Source organism: Mobula birostris, chromosome 3, assembly GCF_030028105.1.
Source record: "Mobula birostris isolate sMobBir1 chromosome 3, sMobBir1.hap1, whole genome shotgun sequence".
In the NCBI taxonomy this organism is placed as follows: Eukaryota; Metazoa; Chordata; class Chondrichthyes; order Myliobatiformes; family Myliobatidae; genus Mobula; species Mobula birostris.
Genome location: NC_092372.1, coordinates 59,381,176 through 59,408,028, shown reverse-complemented (window position 1 = coordinate 59,408,028; position 26,853 = coordinate 59,381,176). Strand labels below are relative to the sequence as shown.

Here is a 26,853-nt window from a genome sequence, read left to right as displayed (position 1 = left end):
AAGTTATAGTTCATTTCTAGTATTGTAGAAAGAACACAATGCTAAGTTTAAGTAATGGATGGAAAGGGCATTTGATAAAATCACTCGTTTTATTTTAAAGGATTGAGCTTTTTCTTACACATATAAAGCAATACTATAAAACAGAACTGATCAAGGAGACCTATCGAATCCAAAGTGCAGGGAATTATGATTTAATTTATATTAAGCTATATCCCCAAATTACATTAAGATGCAGTTAGTAAATTGCAAATAAATTCCGTCCATTCACCTTCCTCGCAGCCTTTGCGCAGGCGCAGAGATTGCACTTCCCTGTGTCGGAATCGCGTTGTTACGAGCAATGCCTGGCCCGGAAGCCTCGTCCGAACCGGTAGCGATGTCACATAGGAAGTTGCAACGAAACTTGATGGTCAAAGGGGGAGGATTGACTGCCTTGTCATCCTATCGAGAGTGAGAACATTTAGAGATGGGTGGGAGCTAAGAAATAGAGTTAGGTTGAGAGTCCTTTGGTTCGGTGGCTGAGCCATGGCGGATGTAGTTTCCTAACGGCGGTGCGGTTGGAATTGCAACTTCGGCCTCCGGTTACCCGTATTTGGTCTGGCCGCATTCCCCCGGACATGTCTCCGATCTATCTGCCACTGACAGTGGGCGTCGCCGCCGTTCTCCTGAGTTGCTACTGTACGGTGGCCTCGGCAACCGGCGTGCAGGATGAGGAGAAAGCGGCCAAGGTGGATCCAGCAGTGCGGGTAATGTTAAGACCCCGAACCTGGCCTGGGAAGGGAAGTTCTGGGTATGGGGCGGGTGATGGAAGACTCCCGAGGCCGCGAATACTACGGTTCCTGTGCCATGGTCCGATCTCGTCCTTTTCCGAACATCTTTACTTTAACCCCCCCCCCTCCCCACCAATGTCAAATGGAAGGAAATTACAAATAAGTTTGTTATTTTAACAAAATCGGTTTGTGGCATGGTTTAAAGGCACCTGAAATGCAATTCGATCATGTCTGTCAATCATAGAATGGATGATACTTAGTTCGGTTCATCGTGTACGTGTCCATTCAAAAAATGCTGCCCAACCTTCTGCCAATTCCATTTTTTGGTCCATGACCTTTAAGTTACAGCTTTTTAAATGCAGTTCATCCTCGAGAAACGGCAGGGTTCCCAGCAAGTCGGAATTTGGCTGCGAGCCCAGTTGCTTAAGAAATAGGAGTAGACCATTTGACTTGTCGAGACTGCTGTGCCATTCAACAAGATCATGGTAGATGTGAAGGTGAACTCTTGCCAGCCTTTTCTCCATTATCCTTAAATCCCCAGCTATGCAACGGCAAACTCCTCCGGTCTGCCAAATGTTGGTATGGACGTTTGTATGGTATATATAAATCGGGTTTTCGTAACCTAGGGAAGATCTGTTACTTTTGAAAACTGAGTTCCACAACCCCGCCTCATGAAATCCTTCTAATTTTACAACTAGTTATGCCAAATTTATCTCAATGGGTTTTGAACCCTTCAGTCAAGATCATAGAGGCTTCTCATTTATTCTATCTAGGCTAGTGATTATTTTACACACTTCAAATGTCTCCTTTCCAAGATAAACAAACTCAGCCTATTCTATCCAATCATACATCAAAGTTCAAAATTTCTGGGCCTGGCGACATCCTCGTAAATTTCTTATTCAGGCTCACAAATACAAAAAAGTTTTTCCTATAATATGTTGACTGGAACTATTTGTCATATAAGTTATTGTTAATGCTTCTAGTTGCTATTGCTGCTATTGTTTCTGTGTCTTGACCAGTAAAAGAAACCATTTATTTTAAATGTTATCTTCTTATTTAAAAAGGCTCTTTAAATTTTAAACATTTAAATAATAGAACATAGAACAGTACAGCACAGTACAGGCCCTACACCCACAATGTTGTGCTGACCCCTAAACCCCACCTCCCATATAACCCCCCACCTTAAATTCCTCCATATACCTGTCTAGTAGTCTCTTAAATTTCACTAGTGTATCTGCCTCCACCACTGACACAGGCAGTGCATTCCACGCACCAACCACACTCTGAGTAAAGTAATAAAATGATTAAGCTGACTTGCATTTTGTTTAATAGAGAATTCAGTATAGTAACTATTGAACACAATTAATTTATTGTAAGTGAACAGAGTTTTGGATCTGTAAGTGCAAAACGTTGCCCATACATCTCCCATTAACCGCAGTGAGGTGCGGGTTTTTTTTGGCGAGGTGGGAAGTGACACAGCTTGATTAAAATAGTTATGTTGCTGGAATCCCAAGGAGCTGCTGCCCCTTGAATTAATCTGAAGTATTAAAGAGCTGCTGTGACTGGAGTTATTGGCTTTCAGAAACAATTACCCAATATTTCTTTAATGTAAGCATAGCACAGATACATGCAGTTCATGTGTGGCTGTGGCACTGTTGATAGTCTGTGAATATTCTATGGGTCATCAGTATGTCAGAAATAGATGTGCAGAGGAGTGTTCATTAATAGGAGAGAAACTGCTGTGATGAAAGTTAAAACTTCTTCTGTGACCGGAAAGTTTAACAATATTAGAAAACAAGTACATTGGATTTAACTAAGGTCTTTGGTTAGGTCAGGATACCATTTTTTACATTTTAAATGATTCTTTAAAATCTCTTCGGTGTTGAAAGGTGGTATTTCTGGTCACAAGATTAAAAATAAATGATAAGTTACTAAAAAGATTGGCAGTCACCAGATGAGATGCATCTTGGATTACTGAGAAGTAAGAGTGGAAATTAAAGTTTCTTTGACCACATTCTTCCGAGTATCCTTGGATATGGATAAGTTAAAATTAGTTGGAGTGTAATACATTTGGTTCAGAATTGCCAAGGGATTTAGTTCATCAAATATCAGTAGTTAGGAAAACTTCAGACAATAATCTGAACCCAATTTTAATTTGTTTAAACATATGCTATTGAGTGAAATCCAACACAGATTAACAAATTTGATTGAGTTATTTGAAATAATGTTGAGGATTCTGTGGTGGATGAAAATTACTAATTGTTTTATATACATATAATATGTTACAAAATTCCCATGTGTTAAAATTAAAAGCAATGAACTGTGATGATAAGCGTGTAAAATGGTTTAAGGGAAATAATTGTTTGTAAAGAGAGCTCATATTTTTCAGATTGGAGGAAGGTTTCCAGTGAGTCACCAATATTTAGTATTTATCTACTTTTCATAGTTTTGGTTTGCAAATGATGACCCAATTTGGAAATAAGCTGAGAAATGGGAAGTATAAGATTTCCAAATGACAGTGGTAGACAGGTGAAATAATTCAGTTCAATCCGTGTTGACATCCTTATGAGATCTCTACCTTCTGTCTTCTGCAAGTTTGATTCACTCTACATGCTATCAAGAAAAAGCTGTGAGCACTGGATATAGCAAAAGCTGTGGGATGGGGCTGTAGTACTGTGAATATTTTCTCCAGAACCAGATATGCCTGTAACCAATCTGTTCCAGTACAGTTACAGCGCTGCATCTGCCTGACAATATGGAAGTTATCCAGGAATGTACTGTTCATTAAACATTGGACAAATCCAATAATTACTACCCAGTATGTCTACTAAAAATCACCAAACAAATGATGGACATTGTTGCTGACAGTACAGTTGAACAGCTTGCATGCCACTCACTCAAGGCACATATGGGCTTGGAAGTAGAGGTAATTTAAATAGCTACTTTTTTTATTTCCATGGACTTGAAGTGACTTCTGAGAAAGGCTGCAACATATCACATAGGAAATGGTGAACTGGATTTTCTAAACTTTAAGAGAGATAACCATAAGCCGATATATTGTGGAAGCAGAAAAGGGATCCTATGTTCATAAGTCATTGGAAGTAGTAGCAGATATTAACTAGGCTGCACAAGGGAAATAGTCTGTGCACTGGGGATCATTTCCAGAAGGTAGAATATTAAGTGGTAATATTAACAAATTATATTTGAAATTTAGATTTTAGATTATGAAGACACGCAGTCCTCTTTTATTGTCATTTAGTAATGCGTGCATTAAGAAATGATACAATATTTCCTCCGGTGTGAAATCACAAACCACAGGACAGACCAAGACTGAAAAAAACAACAAAACCACATAATTATAACATATAGTTACAACAGTGCAACAATACCATAACTTGATGAAGAAGTCCATGAGCACAGTAAAAAGTTCAAAGATATTACCAGAGCTGATGGAATATTATACACATATTCCATTAAAACCTAGTATTTTACCAGGAAAGAAAAGGCTGAGGTTTAATTTGGAGTGTTTAATAAACTATGAAAAGGTTTAACCTAGTGGACGAAGTTTTATTTTTAGTTGTGCACAGAGTAAAGGAGATTCTATAAAAATAAGTCATCCTAAAAATTCATAAAGGAGTTTAGTTGAACCTTAAGTGAAGGATAGTTGATGTGGAATATGGTCTAGTTGTGCTGATTTAGCACATTTCAAAGGAATGCTAGCTGTGTATTGGGAAGAACAGAATTGGGCATGCAAGTAGAGTGAAATGAAATAAAATTTGGTGGATAGTTTATATGAAGCATAAGCACCATCATAGACTTGTTGAGAGGGGTAGCCAGCTCTTTTAGGATACTGCCATTTCTAGTATCAGGAGCAGAATTATGTTATTTGGCTCACCTGCTCCGCCATTCCATCATGGCTGATTTATTATCCCTCTCAACCCCATTCTCCTGTCTTTTTGTAATCTTTGGTAGCCTTACTATCAACTTCCGTTTTAAATATATCCAGACTCTGCCTCCATAGCTGTATGTGGTAATGAATTCCACAGATTAACTACCCCATGGCTAAAGAAATACTTCCCCTTCTCTGTTCTAAAGGGACGTCCTTCTATTCTAAGGCTGTGCTGTGTGGTCCTAGACTCTCCCACTATTTCCTCTCCACCTGGGCCTTCCAATATTCGATAGGTTTCCATTTTACCATTTTATTAATGGTTCAGTTTGGTAGCTTATTTTTAAGAGCTCAGCAAAAGAGGTAATTTTGAGATGCATCAACTTTTGATCTCTTTAAAGAAAAGTAATCCAAAATTGCAATCTCTAATAGCATGCACATTTCTAATTTTGTTCTATCCATAATGGTGCCTGAGGAATGACTTTATAAAAGTTTAGCAGCATAGTGTCCTACAGCACAGAAACAGGCTTTTTGTCCAACTTGTTCATGCTGACCATGGTGCCTACCAAACTAGTCCCATTTGCCTGCATTTGGCCGGTATCCCTAAACACTTCCTATCTACGTACTCATTCAAATGTCTTTTGAGGAGATCTGTGGGTAGGTTTTTCACACAGGGTGATAGTTATCTGGAATGAGCTGCCGGAGGAGATATTGGGGCATATACAGTTACAATGTTTAAAATGCATTGACAGGAAAGGATTAGAGTAGATCAGTACTGTAGACAGCAAGGAAAGGGCATGTCCTCCGTTGTAGGATTCTACTGTATGTTCAATATTGTGTTCAGAAAATGTATATTCTTTTGATACTTAAAGGTTTATTCTGATTCAGAAGGTTTTGTGTTTCTGTGTCAATTGTGAGCAATTTGTAAGAAGCCTATGCAAAGAAGCAAAGTATTTCCTGTGGGCCTTTTGAAAACTTATCAAGGGTTCTTTGTTAATATAATACTTTAGAATTTGAGTAGAAAGTAATAATTTATTATGAATAAATAGTAGTTTAAGATTGTAGTTTGGAATACCAGAAGTTAGGAATGTGGATTAAGCTTTTGAAATTTTGTTTGTACTAATGCTTAACTTTATCTTAATACAGAAAATAACTTCTCCACATCCTGTGAATAATGTTGTAAGTGATGAATCCATTACCAAAACAAACCTGGGTTTCATACATGCCTTCATTGCATCTATATCAGTCATTATCGTCTCTGAGCTGGGTGACAAGACGTTCTTCATAGCAGCAATTATGGCCATGCGCTACAATCGCCTGACTGTGCTTGCTGGGGCTATGCTGGCTTTGGGATTGATGACCTGTTTGTCTGGTTAGTGACTTTTTAAAATACATTATTATTTGTTTGATAAATTAAGAATTAGGTCAATGAGTTGATAAGTAGGCACTGATATGCATTTCACTATTCAAAATTAATATTTTATATTCAATCTTAAAGCAACACTATTAACAAGTATTTCACTATGTGGATGAGCAATTAAAGTAATCTAGTGTTTACATTCTTGAAATTCTCTTCCAGCCTTTTTTATTAGAAATTCCTGATTTTATTTGGATCCTCTCCTCTGCTTTTATTTCCCCATTATTCTATTATATCCACTTCCTCTCTTTGTGCTTCTTTTTTTGGTCTTTATTTTCTCTATCATATAATCTCTCCCACCATTTTCTTCTGATTGTTCCTAAGTATGGTGAAAAGTCTAAATCACAGTCATAAAATTGGTAACATTTCTGATTTTCAAGCCAATAAATTTTTAGAATTGGCTTCTATAAGATCAAAAAATTCTGGTGGTTACAGTAACTTTTAATTGAAAAAAATTCCATCATTGTTGTCCCTTTTAGTATTTTCTACTCTTTCATCTAGCATTATTATCAGCTGTGGCATGTGGAACTCTGGACCCAGGAACACCCTTATCGTGTGCAATCGGAAATGCTGAGTTATACTTTAGCACGGGTCGCCAACCTTTTTGCCTCTGTGGGCTGGATCGCGTATTAATGAGCAGACGGTGGGCCAAATAAATGCCATTAAAAAAAACTTGAAATATGGGAATTATCCTTTTAAATACATTTAGTTACGTTTTGCCTCAAATTAATGAATAACACATGCTAGAAAATCATTTGTGTTTAACCAAGAATGCCAATTAGTAATCAAAGAGCTCAGTTTAGTTTTTCTGTCCCACCATTGCTGGTGCCCCATCAATTGTGATGCCAATTAGCTTCAACACATTAAGTTTCATTTCTGACGTTATTTTCAGCAAAGCTTCAAAAATGTCTGCTCCAGTAACCGTGTCCTTCATAGGAATTAATTGAATAAACTTCAAAAATTTGAAAAGTTGAGGTCACTCCTTGCACAAACACCAAGTTGAGCAGTGTCTCCCAAGTCCGTACACTCATCAAGCGCAATTGGAAAAAAAAATGCAATTCGTTGCAGGCATCCCTTAAACAAATGTAAACATCAGCTGACATTTCTTCAACTCACCGTGTGATTGTTCTTGCTGACAGGCTGATAGATGCAAATAAAGATTTCTTTTCAGGACAAACAATATCCACCACTGTCAGTAAACATTCTTTGACAAACTCTCCATTTGTAAAAGGCCTCATTTTTTCTGCAATACGTTTTGCGACTTCGTAGCTGGCACAGGTATTTCCTTCATTTTCACTGCTTTTTCGGCACTCAGCGTCTACCTTCCTGCGCTTTGCACTCATTGCCATTGGAATTTTTTTCTTTGATTTTATTTCGAAACGCGAGTTATTCAACAAGTATCGTAGCACATGTAAATATCTGGATATTTAGCGTGGATTTCTTGTTAAAACACAGTGACGCTGTTTCTGTTTACAAATTTGAACGAGCCCATCTGAAAACCTGTGCGTGTACGGAGAGTATCTAATACATATTATTAGGGTACTCTGCCTTCCCATCATTCGTATATACCAGTGTTTGGTTTGGAGCAAAACGGAACCTGGGGCCAGTGTAACAAGAGGCGATGCACGTCCATCAGTGTGGTCGTGTGAAACACTCAGAATAAAGAAAAATCGCTCGCGGGCCAGATAAGCATAGTATCTCAATATTTGCTCGCGGGCCTGACAAAATACCTTCGTGGGCCAGATCTGACCCGCGGGCCGTAGGTTACCTACCCCTGCTTTAACACGAGCCAAATACTGAAGATGCTAGAAATAAATTTTAAAAGGTATAAGCTGAAGTACTCAGCAGGTCATGGATTTTCTTTGGAGAGCGTAATGAAGTCAGCATTTCAAAACCTTTCATTAGTGGTGCAGTGGATATTTTTGCAACTTGATGTTTATCAGCCACGCCCTTGATGGGACTTCACTGCTATTTGAGTTGAGAAAATGAGTATATTTCTTTTAGCCAATATTGAGAGATTCCCACAATAATCATTTTAAATAAGAATTATACCCTTGCAGTAAATTACAGATTCTCTACAAAAATACTTTCTGTATGTGGAAAGTAGAATGAATAAGAGACATAGGAAAAGTAAGAAAATACATATTTTTTTAAAAACTAATGATATTTTTATGTATAGATTTCAATTTGAGAGAAGTGGGTCTGAAATAATTAAACATTCATTTGCAGCTGAGTAACCAGACCTAACTTCTGTGTACTTGGGCAGTAATAAGTACCAAAACTGTGCATTGCATGCATTTTGAAGCCAATTATGCAGAACAGGGCATATTGCATAGAAGTTTCCTAATGTTCTCATTTAACTGTGAACTTGCTCCAGGTTCCTTCTGTTTCTCATCTGCAAACTCTTGTTGAGAACTGATTTCATTAGTTTTATGTAAGTGTTGACAATAACTGCAATAAAGGTGGTGAATTTATGCAGTGCTGCCCAATATTCCTGTTGGAAATATAAACATGTTCTCTGTTAATATGAAGAGTTGGATGGCAGTGTGCTTCTACGTTAGGACTATATTTTTGAGCTCCTTAAATGGATGCATCCTTGCCATTGAGGCATTGATTTTAACATGTAATTTTAGATTGTCCTCCAGTATTTAGTGCGCTAGCTTTGCATGATACCTATGATTTGCACACCAGCCAAGGAACTAATCAGGATGATTTTAGGGCATTGTTATTGTAGGATATGTGCATCTCTCCTGGTCTCAAGTGAAGTCCAACATTAGAGCAGTTAACCATACTAGAGAAATTAAGCCACAGATAGATAAAGTTTGAAACCTTTTTGTCTTGCATTTGTCTCAAAGCTCAAACACTGAAGATGAATTGGGATATAAAGGTCAAAGTTTTACAAAATAAAAGCTAGAATGGTGATGAAATAATTGTTAAATGGAAATATGCATAAATGTGGCTGTAAAACTACAGCTATTTTAAGGAACTAATTATTTTCAGTAACTTTTTAAAAAATCTACAATATTCAAATATCTGTATACCTTTTAATCATGATGCTGATGAGAGCTTGCTTTCATCAGCTTCAATTATTATTCTTGCATTTTATGTACTTCATTAAAATAGTGTTTTAGAAAACAGTCCTAGGCTAATTATTGAACCTCTCTTCAACTATCCATAATATGATGATAACTTGATCTTCATTTGATGAATAAAAATGCTTACTCTTGTGGCTCTGTTCCAGGCATGCTTCTCTAATTTGTTTATGTATCCTATTTTCTACCTCTTGTACCTTGAAAAGGCTCCCAGTAGAGTAATTGCTCCTTTCTTCAAAATTATTTAATTTCCCACAGCTGATTATATCCTTGAAGTCTTATGATAGAATAAATTTCTTCTTTAAATCTACATGGTCTGTCATTCTTAACTAGATGTCTGCAGCCTATGCTCGAAGTGTTACCCGAGTATAGATGCTGTATGTAAGATGACCCATACAGATATCAAACTATTCTAATTTGAATAGTAAGGGGATTAGGAGGTATGCATCATTAACTTTCTGGTTCAGTCCTGAGTGTCTCTGTACAAATGCTCCCTGACCAGATTCTTTCCAGCTTTTTGCTTTTATTACAAGAACGTGAGGTACAAAAGTATTTAAATAGACTATGCTTTATCTTTGATAGCAAGTTTGACAGCTGTATATTACATTAATAAATGCAAATTTTTAACCATACCTGTTGTCAGCTGTTAAATCTGATTTAATTCTCTTGTGCATTTAGTGACTGAATGTACATCAAATAAAAAGAATGTTTCATCTTGTTAGTTTCAGCTGTGTATAGATTTACAGTGGCATGCAAAATTTTGGGCACCCCGGTCAAAATTTCTGTTACTGTAAATGTTACTGTAAGCAAGTAAAAGTTGACCTGATTTCCAAAAGGCATATAGTTAAAGATGACACATTTCTTTAATATTTTAAGTGAGATTACTTTTTTATTTCCATCTTTTACAGTTTCAAAATAACAAAAAAGCAGAAGTTTGGGCACCCTGCATGGTCAGTACTTAGTAACACCCTCTTTGGCAAGTATCACAGCTTGTAAATGCTGTTGCCAGCTAACAGTCTTTCAGTTCTTGTTTGGGGGATTTTCACCCATTCTTCCTTGCAAAAGGCTTCTAGTTCTGTAAGATTCTTGGGCCATCTTTCATGCACTGCTCTTTTGAGGTCTATCCACAGATTTTCGATAATGTTTAGGTCGGGGGACTGTGAGGGCCATGGCAAAACTTTCAGCTTGTGCCTCTTGAGGTAGTCCGTTGTGAATCTTGAGGTGTGTTTAGGATCATTATCCTGTTGTAGAAGCCATCCTCTTTTCATCGTCAGCCTTTTTACAGACGGTGTGATGTTTGCTTCCAGAATTTGCTGGTATTTAATTGAATTCATTCTTCCCTCTACCAGTGAAATGTTCCCCGTGCCACTAGCTGCAACACAAGCCCAAAGCATGATTGATCCACCCCTGTGCTTAACAGTTGGAGAGGTGTTCTTTTCATGAAATTCTGCACCCTTTTTTCTCCAAACATACCTTTGCTCATTGCGGCCAAAAAGTTCTATTTTAACTTCATCAGTCCACAGGACTTGTTTCCAAAATGCATCAGGCTTGTTTAGATGTTCCTTTGCAAACTTCTGATGCTGAATTTTGTGGTGAAGACGCAGGAAAGGTTTTCTTCTGATGACTCTTCCATGAAGGTCATATTTGTGCAGGTGTTGATGCACAGTAGAACAGTGCACGACCATTCCAGAGTCTGTTAAATCTTCCTGAAGGTCTTTTGCAGTCAAACGGGGGTTTTGATTTGCCTTTCTAGCAATCCTACGAGCAGTTCTCTCGGAAAGTTTTCTTGGTCTTCCAGACCTCAACTTGACCTCCACCATTCCTGTTAACTGCCATTTCTTAATTACATTACGAACTGAGGAAACAGCTACCTGAAAACACTTTGCGATCTTCTTATAGCCTTCTGCTGCTTTGTGGGCATCATTTATTTTAATTTTCAGAGTGCTAGGTAGCTGATTAGAGGAGCCCATGGCTGCTGATTGTTGGGACAAGGTTTGAGGAGTCAGGGTATTTATAAAGCTTTGAAATTTGCATCACCTGGCCTTTCCTAACAATGACTGTGAACAAGCCATAGCCCTAACAAGCTAATTAAGGTCTGAGACCTTGGTAAAAGTTATGAGAGCCGAAATCTCTTGGGGTGCCCAAAATTTTGCATGGTGCTCCTTTTTTTCACGCTAAAATTATGCAAAACAAAAATAATACACTAATCGTGCTTAAAATGTTGAAAAGAATGTTTCATCTTTAACTATGACTTTTGGAGATCAGTTTAAATTCTACTCAGTTAACTATTCACAGTAACAGAAATTTTGACCAGGGTGCCCAAACTTTTGCATGCTTCTGTATAAAGGACCTTATAAAATTATCAAAATGATTTTAGTTATCATTGAGCTCTGAGAAGGATGATAAAACATTCCTTGGTTCTTAATTATTTGTACAAAACTATTAATAATACAAAGATTTAAGTTTGAGGTATGTTAATTCCAGACATAATTTGAAAAGAGTTTTTAAAGGTTATACATATTTGTTTTCTGGTGTGATTCAAATGAGTTCATGTTCTTCATTTGAGCAAAGTGGAGAAATCAAATACAGCATCACTAAGTTTGAGGGCTGGTTTTGTGCTTAATTGCAGTTCTCTTTGGCTATGCTACTACAATAATACCCCGGAAGTATACGTACTATGTATCAACTGCACTATTTGCAATATTTGGCTTCCGAATGCTTTGGGAAGGCTTGAAGATGAGTCCTAATGAAGGTCAAGAAGAACTGGAAGAAGTGCAAGCAGAAATCAAGAAGAAAGATGAGGATGTATGTATTATCGTATATATGCAATACAAGACCATCTGTAAAGCTAAACATTTTTGCTAGGTTAATGACAATCCATTGATTAGAATTTTAATAAGGGAATAACGTCATTATCTAAAAACCATGACTTAAAGGAGGCAAATAAGTTGACAAAACTTCAAAGGAAAGGGTTTTATTTTTAGAGAGTGTGGTTATTTTTAAGAATTTCATCAGTGGGTTAGCACTTATTTTTTGTGATATAATGGCTATACAACTGATTCTTTCTCTAAAATATATATATCATCTTAAATGTTACGATGGAAATTATGGTTTGGAGGATGCAATCATCTACAACATTGTTTGATGGCAGTCCACTGTCTGCACTAGGTGTCTGCGCTGATTTTATTCATTTATAGTCAATCATAAGAATAGGGCACATGAATTCCTCCACTGATATGTATTAATTAGGAACTAATTAGTAAGTTATAGTATGGCAGAGGTATTGGTAGTCAATAGAGTCAAATAAAACTACAGCATAGAAACAGGCTGTTCAGCCCATCCAGTCCATGATGAACCATGATGAACTGCCTAGTGCCACTGACCTGTACCTGAACCATAGCCCTCATACCCCTCCCATCCATGTACCTATCCAAACTTCTCTTAAATGTCAAAATCAAGCTTGCTTGCACCACTTGCACTGGCAGCTCGTTCCACACTCACCACACACAGAGTGAAGAAATTTCCCCTCATGTTCCCTTTAAACATTTCACCTTTTACCCTTAACTCTTGATCTCCATTTGTTGTCTCACCAAACCTCAGTGGAAAAAGCCTGCTGGCATTTCCCCTTCAAATATACCTCATAACTTTGTATATTGTACCTCTATCAAATCTGCCCTCAGTTTTTGATATTCTAGGGAATAAAGCCCTAACCTGTTTAACCTTTCCTTATAACTCAGGACAGCATCTTTGTAAAATTTCTTTGTACACTTTTAATCCTATTTACATCTTTCTTGTAAGTGGGTAACCAAAATTGCACACAATGCTCCAAGTTAGGCTTCACCAGCATCCTGTACAACTTTAACATAACATCCCAACTCCTGTACTCAGTCCTTTGACCTATGAAGGCCAGGGTGTCTACAGCTGTCTTACTGACCCTATCTACTTGTAACATCTCTTTCATCAAATTATGGACCTGTATTCACAGATCCCTTTGTTCTACCACACTCAGTGCTCTGCCACTCACTGTGTAAGACCTACCCTGGTTGGTCCACCCAAAGTGCAATTCTTCACACTTGTCTGCATTAAATTCCATCTGACATTTTTCAGCCCATTCTTCCAGTTGGTCCAGATACCGCTTTAAGCTTTGATAGTTTTCCTCACTGTCCGCCACAGCCCCCAATCTTGGTGTCATCCGCAGTTTGCTGATCCAGATAAGCACATTATCATCCAGGTTGTTGATAAGGATGAGAAACAGCAACAGACCTAGCACCGATCCCTGTGGTCTCTACTAGTCCTAGGCTCACAGTCAAGAGAGGCAACATTCTACTACCATTCTTTGGCTTCTCCTGCAAAGCCAATGTCTAATCCAATTTACTACCTCATCTTGAAGGCCAAGCGACTGAACCTTCTTGACTAACCTCCCACTGGGGAACCTGATAACTACCTTGTTGAAGCCTATGTAGACAACATTCACTGCTTTGCCTTTATCAACTTTCCTGGTAACATCTTCAAAAAGCTCTATAAGATTAGACACGACATACCTTGCACAAGGCCATGCTGACTATCCCTAATCAATCTGTCTGTTCAAATACTGGTATATTCAGTCTCTTAGAATACCTTCCAATAACTTTCCCACTACTAATGTCAGGCTCACTGGCCTTTAACTTCGTGGTTTGTTTTTAGAGCCTTTCTCAAACAATGGAAGAACTTCAGTTAACCCCCAATGTTCTGGTAACTCACCTGTTGCTAAAGATAATTTAAATATCTCTACATTTGTCTCCCACAGGGCCTGAGGGAGCACCTTATAAGGCCCTGGGTATTTGTCCACCTTAGGACCTAAATTGCCTTAAGACAGCAAACACCTGCTCCTCTGTAATCTATATAATGTCCATGACCTCACTACTAATTTGCCACACTTCTGTAGAATCTGTCTGTTTTCTGAGTGAATACAGAAACAAAAAATCATTGAAGATCTCTCCCATTTCTTTTGGCTCCACGTATGAATTACCATTTTGATCTTCCAGCAGACCAAATTTGTCCCCTGCTATTTGCTGTTAATATATCTGTAGAAGTCTTTAGGACTCTCCTTCACCTTGTCAGCGAGAGCAACCTCATGGTGCCTTTTACCCATCCTGTTTTCTTAAGTGTTTTCTTGCAGTTCTTGTACTCTTCAATACTTCATTTGTTCCTACCTGCCTATACGTACTATGCACCTCTTTTTTTCTTAACTAGGGCCTCAATATCTCTTGAAAACCAAGGTTTCCTAAACCTGTTATCTTTACCTTCTATTCTGACAGGTTCATGCATGCTTTGTACACTCAAAAATATAATTCCACGTGTTGATCCATCCCCTAAGCTCATCTGGTTTTTCTACGATACTTCTTGCATTGAAGTATATGCAAAGATTTGGATTGTCACCCAAAACACTTGAAAACTTCTATCGGTGTATAGTGGAGAGCATTCTGACAGGCTGTATCACTGTCTGGTATTGGGGGGGTGGGGTGGAGGGGCCACTGCACAGGACTGAAAGAAGCTATAGAAAGTTGTAAGATTAGTCAGCTTTGTCTTCGTAGTATCCATGACATCTTCAAGGATTGGAGCCTCAGAAAGGCGATATCCATTATTAAGGACCCCCACCACCGCAGGGCATGCCCTCTTCTCATTGTTACCATCAGGAAAGAGGTACAGAAGCTTGAAGGCAAATACTCAATAATTCAGGAACAGCTTCTTCCCCTCTGCCATACGATCCTTAAATGGATATTGAACCCATGAACACTACTTCACTTTTTTAAAAAATGTTCGTTATTTCTGTTTTTGCGCTATTTTAAATCTATTTAATATACATATACTTACTGTAATTGATTTATTTTTTTCTTTCCATGTTATCATGTTCTGCTGCTGCTAAATTAACAGATTTCATTTAACTTCTGGTGATAATAAACCTGATTCTGATTCTGAAATCTGAACATTAGTCGCACCATGACTTTTGATTCCTGACTCTGAGGTCTTAACAACATCTGTCTCGACAACCTCCCAACTATCTGTTCTGGCATTCTGGTTCCCATCCCCTGGAAACCCCAGTTTTAACCCCAACCCCCTCCCCCACCCACCCAGCAAACCTTCACACCAGGATATTAGTCTCCCTACAGTTTCGTGGAAGAGAGCCCTATCATCCAAAAATCTGAAGCCCTGCATCCTGCACCAACTCCTTAGCCACATCTTATACTGTATGATCTTCCTATTTCTGGCCTCACTAGCACGTAGAATGGGTAGCAATCCTGAGATCACAGCCTCGGAGGTCCTGTCCTTTAACTTAGCACCTAACTCCCTGAACTCACTTTGCAGAACCTCATCACTCTTTCAACCTATTACATTGGTACCAAGGTGGACCACAACCTCTGGCTGCTCACCCTCCCACTTAAGAATGTGGAGGAATCAATACTAGATGTCCAGACCCCTGGCACCCGGGAGGCAATATATCAGAATCTCTTTCTCATCCACAGAACCTCCTTTCTGTTCCCTTAACTAATGAATCCCCAATTACCACATCTCTTCTCTTCCCCCCTCCCTCCCCCGCGCCTCCCAAGTTTCTGGGACACAGAGCCAGACTAAGTGCCAGAGAACTGACAGTTGTGTATTCCTCTGCTAGGTTATCTAATGGTATCCAAAGTTGTATACCTGTTGTTGAGGGGAATTGCCATGGGGGTACATTGCACTGGCTGTTCAGTCCCTTTCACCCTCCTGACTGTGCAGTTTCCTTTGCCCTGCACCTTAGATGTAACTCCCTCTCTATATGTACTGTCTGTCATACCCTCAGCTTGCTGAATGATCCAGGGTGCATCCAGTTCCAGCTCCACCACTTTCATATGGAGTGTTAGAAGCTAGAGTTGGTTGCACTTCTTGCAGGTGAAGTCATCAGGGACACTAGATGACCTACTTTCCCACATCCCGCAAGAGAAGCATTCAGCTATCCTGCCTGGCAATTTTACTGCTCTAACTACAATTATAAAGAAGGAAACAATAAACTGGAAAAAAATCTACCTACAGCTTCTTGCCTTCTCTCACTGAAGCCTCAAGGAGCTAAAGCCTCGAAAATCCTTCTCTAACACGGTCCACTCCAACAATAGCCATTCCACTTGTCCCTGCTTTATTTTTAATTTGTACTTGCTAATGAACCTCAGTCTCTGATTGGCTGCTGTTCAACCGCTGAAACTCCAGCGAAATGCTGCCTTTTAATGCTCATTCATTTGACCTGAGTGAGTCACCCCTTCTCTCGCACCTGATCTCTGATTCGCCACTGTTCAAACGCCAAAACTCCCACAAAGCGCTGCTTTTTAATACTCGCCGACCTGAGTGAGTCACCTCTTCTTTTAAATAATGCAGGACATAATACAACACCTAGTGTTCTAATTTGTTTTGTATTTCATTTAAATATATGATCTCTTACTTAATTAAACTGCAGTTTCCTTTTTATGCCTTTTAACTATTTCCAAGAAACTTCAGTTAATTGGGGCAGCCGCTTAATTGGGCCAAAATGTACTAGTCTTGATGCGTCCTAATTATCTGAAATCCACTGCATTTACAAAGCACAGAAGTATAAAGATTTGAAAATCATATTGAATATTCAAAAACAGTTGGTATATTTATAAATATATGTAACATTTTATTATATATCTATATTTTGAGTATACTCATATTTGACAGACTGCTTGTTTCTAAAGTATTCGTGTTGAGTACCTTGCACTCTGTTTATAAAAGCACTATATTCTGCAGACTACTGAAGTATCTTGGTGTATTTGTTTTCTGCCTGCTGCCAAGTATTCCAAGCTTTATGGGATTTTTTGATTTTTTTTATATATCCTTATGAAATACTGTTGAGTGGGTAAAGTAGAATTCAAGCTGCTTTTTCACATAGTAACTTATCACAATAAATAGTTTCTTCAGTGTTCAAAAGGTTCAGAAATTATTGCTGAAATGTTGATTGCAAGTCCTACATTAATGCATGTTTTTAAAAGGGAGAATGAATACGTTTTTTTTTTAAATGGATCCTACGTCAGTTTTAAACCAGGGCACTTTTTATTTCATACCAACTGGAACTAAAATTAACATTGTCAAAAATCTTAATTGGCAAATTTTATGTGAAAACAACAAAAAAGTAGCAAATTAAAGAAATCAATTCCACAATAGTGTAGTGGTTCGCATGATGATATTGCAGCTAGGAACTTTGGAGTTTGGAATTCAATTCCGGCGCTGTCTGTAAGAACTTTGCGCATCCTTTCCATGAGCATGTGGATTTCCTCCAGTGCTCCGGTTTCCTCCCACAGTCCACAGAGGTTAATTGGTCATTCTCAATTATCTTGACGATTAGCCTAGGGTTAAATAGGTCTGTTGCTGGGTGGCACTTGTTGGGCCAGAGAGCCTGTCCTGTATCTCTAAATCATAAGTAAAACAGTTCTAAAGTCAGTGTTTCAACTTTGCATTTTATGGTTTTGTTAATCTTTTGAGACCTTGCATTGGTTCAGCTCTTTACTCTTGTACATTGTCTGCACCCGAGTTATAAGTCTGTGGCATCTCTCCAGTATCAGCACTATTAGGCTGGTTCTCACGTGCTACTTCAGAAGCTGAGCTGCTTTCATTGCGAATTTTGCCAGACAACCTCCCTGGTCATCAAAACCATTTTAGATTTAATATTCAACATTGAAATCTAACTTGCATTCTGTTGCTAGTCCACTGATGTACATCATGTCCCAATTTTTGAAATGCCTCAAAAGACATTTTCAAACTCATTGGCTTAGACATTTCTCAAGGATCTTAACCATTAATATATAGTACATGGGATTCAAAAGCTGAATTCCCAAAGATACGGCCTTGGGTGAGTTTATTTGTTAGCTTTCCATTTGTATTCAACTAGAAGTGCATATTCCTTTTGCAAACACTTAGAGCATGTGGGTATAAATGTTGGAACTTGTGCTATTCCTCCTTGAGCACCTTGCAGCAGTTCCAACTACTGTAAGGAACTGGTAAAGTTGAGAAAGGTGAAGATTGAAAGTTGATTAGTTATTAACCGCAGCTCTACAGTTTCTGAGCATGGTTTCAAGTTTATTGAAAAACACTTGTAATAAGATTTAAAATAACTTAAGCAAATATGTTTGTGGTAATATCAGGTATTAATGGATAAGTATGTAAAGGAGCTGGTAAAGAGGAAATAGATTAGATTATAGGGTATTTATTTAAAAAGAAAGTGACAAACCAGCTTGGACAGTTTCTTGTTTGTGTCTCATCCTTTGTGAAGTACCTCCGTTTCATATAGACATCAAATCTATTTAGGGTTAAACTAGATCATATTTTAGTAATGTACCTTTTCATTTATGTGCAGAGTAATTAATATAGTACTACAGTGGCATTGAAAATAAGTTTTAAAATTTTGCCTCATTTCAACCTTAAAGATTTTTCTGAAGTGAAAACACTAGTTTAATAAAGGATCTTCAGTGAAATATCAAGTTGAAAGTAAATAAGTTATAGTTTAAGGTAACAACTGGAATAGATATGGAGATATTTTGTAGGTGAAAATTCCTGCCAGGAAGATTCTCTTTAGTTCTGGGCATTTGCGAAAACATCTTTCCTGGAAGTGTCGTCGAATCCATAGATACTGTAATAGCTAGCAAATTTTTTTATTTTATTTGAATGAAATTCATTTCGGTCAGTACAAACATAACAAAAAGCATCATTTTCAACGATGATTTCATAGGACAAAATTACAACAAAAAAACATAGATATTCTTTAAAACAGACCAAAAGGGTGTATTTGTAGGCTGTAGCTACAGCTTATTACGCCTACCCTTCTTACTTATACAACAACATATTTGGCGTTAATCATCACATCAAAACAAATTTTATAATCTTTTAACACAAAATCCAATTCCAAGTATCATTTATTTACATTGCTCCCATTCAATTTAAATGATGTACTTTATATTCATTACATTCTTTTAAAATTTTTTAAAAACTTGTTAAGTGTGGTGCATGTTTTTAAATTCTCACTACAACTGTTCCATAGATTCACCCCTCTGACTGAAACACAATTTTTTACATTTGTTCTTATCCTATGTTTTTGAAATATACATGGTCCTCTCAAATCATGTTGACTTTTTCTCATTTTAAACAACCTTTGTGGTAGCTGTCCATTTTTTACTTTATACATAATTTGTATTATTTTAAAATTTACGAAATCTCTGAATTTTAAAGTGTTTAGTTGAATAAATAGTGGATTGGTTAGCTCATAATAACTTGTCTTACTTACAATTCGTATGACTTCTTTTTGGAGTAGAAAAATTGAGTTTGTATTTGTTTTGTATGTATTTCCCCATACTTCTACACAGTAAGTCATGTAAGGGACTATAAGTGAACAGTATAATGTATACAAAGATTCCTAGCGAGTTTGGCTAGAAAGCTAGCCTCTAACAAGTTACTTCTAATGTTCATTAAATTCTCATTTCTTCAATGCTTGCTTGATGTATTAACACTATTGGAACAGTGAGTCAGAATTGGTGTTTTGAAGGATCTGGCTTGTTGAGGTTTGAAATGTTTGTATATTGGCCTGTTTTCTAAATAAATCAAAGCATTTCAGTACATTCAATGAGCTGCTGCTAATTAAGTAGATTAATATATAGAATAAATGGGTAATTTTTTCCTGTTTGATGAAATAATCTGGGAACAATAAATAAATGTTATAGTTCATATTGTTTCATGTTTGTCAACATCAGCCCATAATTACTGGACTGGCCTGTTTAGTTTAGAAAATTGCAGGAATTAAAATTATTAATTTAACTTGTTCTTTTTTTTAAACATCAAAAGCTTCAACGATCAAAAGTGGCAAATGGTCCACAGGATATTGAAACAGGCTCAACAACACATCTGCCACAAAAGAGGCGATTGCATTGTATTTCTCCAGTTTTCATTCAGGCATTGACTCTTACATTTCTGGCAGAGTGGGGAGATCGGTCGCAGTTAACTACCATTGTATTAGCTGCTCGGGAGGTAAGTTCAGTTGTTTTAAAAAAAAAAATTGATAATGTTAGAATTATTGGAGGCCTAGATAGACAGCTAGTATCTTTTTCCCAGACTCAAAGTCTATTACTAAAGGCATGCACTTAAGGCAAAAGGAGGAAAATTCAAAGGAGATATGTGGAGAAAATTTTTTTTAACAAAATCCTGGGTGCCTGACATGCATTGGAATCAAGAACGACAAAGCAATATGAACCATGTGCAGGAAGAAGTGGTTAAATTTACTTAGATGCCATTGACTTGATTAGTTCTGCATATCACTGAGGACCAAAAGGCCTGTTCCTGTGATACAGTTCTATATTAAGATTTACCATTATCTCATATTTCATGAATATATACGTGCCTTTAAATGAGGCAGCCAATGCTCCACCAAATTGTGATGAATTCCAGGAGCATTTGTGCTATTAATAGAATATAGGAAACCCACAGCACAATACAGGCCCTTCCATCCACAAAGCTGTGCAGAACATGTCCTTACCTTAGAAATTATCTAGGGTCATCCATAGCCCTCTACTTTTCTTAAAAGACCCTATTGTTTCCACCTCCACGATATTCGGTATTGGGAATTCTTGGATAACTCCAGTTTATATGATTAAATCAATGCATGGTTGTTTACAGTGACCTTAGTGATGGTACTGTAGGTCTTTAGTGAGTTTTATATCCATATGGATGTGGTTCTTAATTTAAAACTTGTAAATCTTCAGTTAATTCTGTTGTCTTGGATGTTGTGGAAGAAGCGACTGCAGTCATTGAAATTTCTCAGTAAATTGGCTTATGTTAAGATTTTTAATGCATGTATAATTTGCTAGCAAATTTTTATATACTGTAACTTTATAAATTTACTTTTCAAGAAGGTCTTGGATCATCAGTCTTGGTCACACGTAGAATCTGAAATTGCTGTTATCAATATTAACAAATTGGGATGGATCTGGCCTGCAGTGAGGCCTGAGGTGGAGAGCTTGGAGACCAGTGGTGACCAGGCTTTGCCAAGGCCCCTGACCCTCTTTGACACAAGAAAAAGTTGCTTATTGGAATTTTGCTTTGTATTAAGGCCTAGGTATTGATTGCAACAGCTTTATTGATTGCAATATCTTTGTATTTTTATAAAAAGAAAAATGGAATTATAATTAAAAATTTTGAGTTAAAATCATTTATTTTAAAGAATTCAAAAGAATCTTTCACTTTTATACTTTCTAATCTGGAAGTCAAGAATTTTCACTGACCTTGTTGACCATGTGAATGGTGATTTACATTGGTCATTCAGCAAGGGTTGGAACTGTTCTTGGTTTTATTTCTGAACAGCCAGAAAGATTCGCACATTACACAAAGAAAAGGAAACACCTGCTTATATAACATTAATTTTCACATTGACAATGTATATTATAAGGAAGGATTTTAAAATTATAAATTTTAAATCTTGTTAAATGTTCATCCATTTTATCACAATTCCTGAAGCTGTTTGAATAAGAAACACATCTGATGCAAACTTATTTTGGGTTAGCATTATCCAGATAGTCATTTTACCTTTATTGTTAAAAGATTATTAACATCAGAATTGTTTCCTAACTCTTGATTTGTACATGGGGCACGTGCATCGCTGGATTGTCAGTGTTCATTGCACACTACATTATTGCCTTGACAACATGACAGAAAGCCATTGTTACCCACCAGGGGTTTGATTAATGGATAGCTTCATGCACTGTTTGTTCTCTGATCCTTGATCTTCGTGTGCTGTTTGCCAAAAATGGTAATGAAAAAAGGTATCAAAATTCATGTATTCTCTTTTGCATGCTGGTGAGTTTACCATGTCCCCTGAATAAATTAAAAACTATATTCTTTTCAAGTTCATCTGTGGAGGCTAATAGTGTAAGTTAATGTTCCTAATCCTAAGCTTTGTTGTGTCTGGAAATGTCAATTTACCCCTTTTACTTCCACAGATGTTGCTTAATTTTCTGAGTACTCCTGACATTCTGCTTTTATTGTTCCAGATTCCAGCATCAACTATTTTTATCTTCATACCCTTTCCAAGTTACAATTTCATGAGCCTCTCAGATGCCTTCATACTTTAACATTGAATTTAATAGTGTTTTACCTTGGTTTATTTACATATTTTATTTTTTAAAAAAGCTTATTATATTTAATACAACTATCAAATTGTTTAGTAAAATGTTATACAAAGTACGAATATTGTAACCCTGGTTAAGTTGTCCCATTGCAATCAAATTTGTGATCAATATAGTACACTGACATTTTCAAATAGCAGCTGACAACTATTTTCTATATTGTTTTATTGCAGTGGAAAAAGAATTAAGTTGGAGCTGCATACTATATGAATGATCAATCTAGTTTTGGAATTCCATGAAATTGTACTGTATGCTAATAATTGCTGTTCTTGTACTGCATTTCTTCTTCTAGGATCCCTTTGGTGTTGCTGTAGGTGGGACACTAGGACACTGCCTTTGTACTGGATTGGCAGTAATTGGAGGAAGGATGGTTGCTCAGAAAATTTCAGTTAGAACTGGTAAGAACTCACAAGTTTAGTTAATGATCTTTAATGTTTAGCATTGTGGTTTTGCTTGATTGAAGCTTGTCCAGGTATCATGGATTTTTGCTACTTTACAAATTATATAGGACAGGAATATTTTATTTAATTCTCCTTTTCTTTTATTTCAGTGACCATCATTGGTGGAATAGTTTTCTTGGCATTTGCACTCTCTGCCTTGTTCATCAGTCCTGACAGCGGATTTTAATGGCATGTTTTTGGATTGTTGACCAAGATTACCCATTTCTGATCTTGATTACTATTTTTGTAAATGTACGAAGTATCAACACACTGGAGGAGACTTGATATGGACCTGCATTTCCTGTACAGTTCACATTTTAGCTACAGAAGGCAGTCTTTTTGAGTATTTTTCCAAATCAGACAACTTCTGTTTCCTGTATAAATATGTCAGTAAGTGGATGCCTTGCTGCTCACGGAACACAAATAGTTAAAGATGCATTGGAAATTTAACTTGGAAGAGGATTCTTTTAAATGATTTTTCGTAAGCGGAATCTGAACATTAACAATGAAGTAAATGTTCCTACAATCCTCGGTCTCTGAAAAATGTTGCTGAGCTATTTTCCTGTTTAAAACACTCCTTTTGTTTTTTTCTCATGGACACTGTGCTTATTCATGTAAACAGTCAATTGAAAATGTCTTCTACCTCCCCCATCGACCAAAGGGCCTCCGTTGCATTATTTAAAGGGATCATTTTGTCAAGCAATGCAAAACTCGGTACAGTAATAAGTTGAAGTAATCTGACATGGCTAGGAATGCTTTGTCAAATAAACAGATGATATTGAGGTTGTTTAAATCAATAGACGGCCCACAGTTACAAGATTTCTGTTTTATAATTCGAATACTTAGGTTGGTGAGATGCTTTTTAATGTGATCAGCATTTAATTTGTAACTTCTATATTGATCCTGCCAATTGGTCCTATTTCATTTGTTAATATCTGGTGAGTACAGTTCTATAAATACTTTCAACTTCCACTAAGTTTCCAATCAGACAACATAATCAAATAGCATTTTCTAAAAGTTAAAAGCAGGGGGATTTATGAGGGATGCAGGTACTGTCAATCTGTCAAATTATTAGGAGATCCGAAGGAATTTTTTTTATAAGGAGTTCTGTGCTGCAATTTACTTTTGATTTTCGCTCTATAAATGTCAGTGAATGCCACCTTTGTCCAAGGTAGTTGTTAAAGCTTGGTCTTTTAACTATTAAGTTCATATTGACACTATTTTTGCAATGCATTTAAGCCTGTTGTATGTGTAGATAGTGCAGACTCGTTGACATGGAATAGGATCAACAATTGATCAGTTACATAATTACTTACTGCTTTTTTTGCATTGTTCTGAAAGGGGAGCTTTCTGAATGCTGAAACTGCAAAGCAGCAAGACAGGCCTTGAAAAATGTGAATAGGTATAGCAGCAGCATGATTTATTCCACTGCAGCATTCCTTTTTGCGTTAAATAAGCACTTTTATTTTGCGATTGCGACGTGTGACAACTATTTAAATTATCATCTAAACAGCTAAATTTATCTTCCATCTTATAAAATTATGTGAACAGTAAAGGTGATCATGCAGCCCACTAAATATAGTTAGCAAAGACTCACAACATATTGTATGTACTGCTCTATCGTTTGTCTTGCTATGAAGATTCAAAAACAACTTCTACTCAGCTTTTTACAGAAAGTTAAATAGAGTAATGATACACTTTGACATGACTATAACTGGAACTAAAATCTGGGATCCTTGAATCTCACTTGCCTGTGGCAAATCAACATGTGTCTTGGCAGGTAACTAAGACAATTTTATACAGTCAGAGGAAATATAAGAATTGTGTATGTGTATAATGTATGAAATCTTCAGATTAGCATATTGAAGAGCAATAGCAAGGAAATGAGAATTAAAGCAGAGATTACCCTAGTGTGCTAATAGAGGAATCTTTTCTGTGTTCATTAAAGCATTTTTTGTAAAATGTTGTTTTTGATATACTGTTCCTCACCCCCTCTGGAGAAACCATGGTGGGATGGGGTAGCTACCATTACTTGACAACTTATGCAATGTCTCAGTGTGGGAAATGATTTTTAATGCTTTTAACATCAGCAAGTTAATCAGTTGCATTATGATTGCTTGTCAGAGGACCAATACTACAGTATTGTTGCTGAACAACCACCTCAATTTCCATTCTAGGAGGAAGAAATTTATAAATTTGCCCCTGAACTACAGACACTGACTTTTAATATGTACCCTTTTTAATTTCAAAGGTACCAGGGCAGCATTTTACTTGACTGTTCTGTGGAAAAACAACTAACTTTTTTTGTTTCCAAAGCATGAACTTGAAATCTAGTTGCTCTGCAATTCTGGTGCAGCTAATGCGGTTTTTCTGTTGGTATAAAGTTCAGATCTCAGCAGAGACACCACAAGTGTAAGGTATGACTTCATCTGTACTGAGTATCTCTTTCTCATGATTAAAGATTTTGTCTTTTGAGTTAAGAGCTTAGAGAATTCTTGGTTTTGCAGCCATTCACCCGCGTGAGAGGAAAAAACACTGACACAGTCTTAAATGATTTGAGGAACTGATCTTGTTGTAAAATAAGTTTCCTGAAAACCCATCTATTTGCATAATTTGTAGCAATTTTTTTTTCTTCGTTGTGCATTATTGTAACATGCCTTCAGTTTAGTTTGTGTTAAACGTTATAACTATTTAAACTCCCAGCATTAACTTAAATTGAATCAGTAATGCCAGTAATTACTACGTTTGCACTATTGGAGAAGTTGTACATCACGTAAAACCTAACCATTTTTGTCTAAGATTGTGAAGGAAGCTTTGAATTTTAAGAAACTGAGACCTTGACTGATAAGGGGTTTGCATTGTAATCTTTTATTTAATCTATTTCCAAATTGAATGGTCTTGACTTAATTATAATTGTATAACATAAATAGTACAGCACAGTACAGGCCCTTCGGCCCACAATGTTGTGCCGACCCTTAAACCCTGCCTCCCATATAATCTCCCACCTTAAATTCCTCCAGATACCTGTCTAGTAGTCTCTTAAATTTCACTAGTGTATTTGCCTCCACCACTGACTCAGGCAGTGCATTCCACACACCAACCACTCTCTGAGTAAAAAACCTTCCTCTAATATCCCCCTTGAACTTCCCACCCCTTACCTTAAAGCCATGTCCTCTTGTATTGAGCAGTGGTGCCCTGAGGAAGAGGCACTGGCTATCCACTCTATCTATTCCTCTTATTATCTTGTACACCTCTATCATGTCTCCTCTCATCCTCCTTCTCTCCAAAGAGTAAAGCCCTAGATCCCTTAATCTCTGATCATAATGCATACTCTCTAAACCAGGCAGCATCCTGGTAAATCTCCTCTGTACCCTTTCCAATGCTTCCACATCCTTCCTTTGTAATTGAAATAATAAACAATCGTACTCTCGCCACATACAGATTTGTATTTCAGTGACTGGGTGTATTGTAACAATGTGTTTTCAATGTGGGTGCAAACTTAATTGATGCAGGTAGATATTGTTTGTGTCCCCATGTGTTTAGTTTATTGGAAAAAGTACTGTATTTAACTATTATATATTTAGCACTTGAGACTTAAGGTAGAACTTCTACCCAATTAATCATCATAACACCAAGTGATTAAATCTAGCAAGAGAAAATGTGCAATAATTAAGTTCACCTTAATTCATCAAATTTTATTTGCCTGTGTTGTACAGATACATTTGCATGGTTAGCTTTAACATAGTATAATTTGATTTATGGAATATTTCTGGTGTAAAAATTAGTGTGCAACAGTGTAAGTCAATAACTATGGGAGAATTATTGGGTTTAACTTGATACAGGCTGAAACTTTAGTGCAGTTTTTTTGTGGTCTGGCAACTGGCGTAATCTGTCATGTTTTTAATCTGTAGTACAGATCTACATTAACTAATTATAACTAAGATTTAATTAGGGTCTGTACAAGTCTATAGTTAACTGACATATAGTGCAACTTTTGTGATCCCAGCGGATGGTGTTTCTGTGATCTGGACAGCCCTGCCCTCTGAACCCTTGTATAGACATTC

The 26,853-nt window shown here is 37.0% G+C and overlaps 1 protein-coding gene across 1 annotated transcript; it reads left to right on the top strand.

Annotated features, from left to right (window-relative positions):
* The first annotated feature begins 490 nt into the window (after positions 1 to 490).
* tmem165 (transmembrane protein 165) lies at positions 491 to 25,269 on the top strand. Its single transcript, XM_072252694.1, has 6 exons — positions 491 to 743; positions 5,800 to 6,025; positions 11,792 to 11,967; positions 20,017 to 20,199; positions 22,642 to 22,747; positions 22,900 to 25,269. Exons 1-6 carry the CDS (start codon positions 615 to 617, stop codon positions 22,974 to 22,976), a joined length of 897 nt encoding a protein of 298 aa, XP_072108795.1. The 5' UTR covers positions 491 to 614; the 3' UTR covers positions 22,977 to 25,269.
* The last annotated feature ends 1,584 nt before the right edge of the window (positions 25,270 to 26,853 follow it).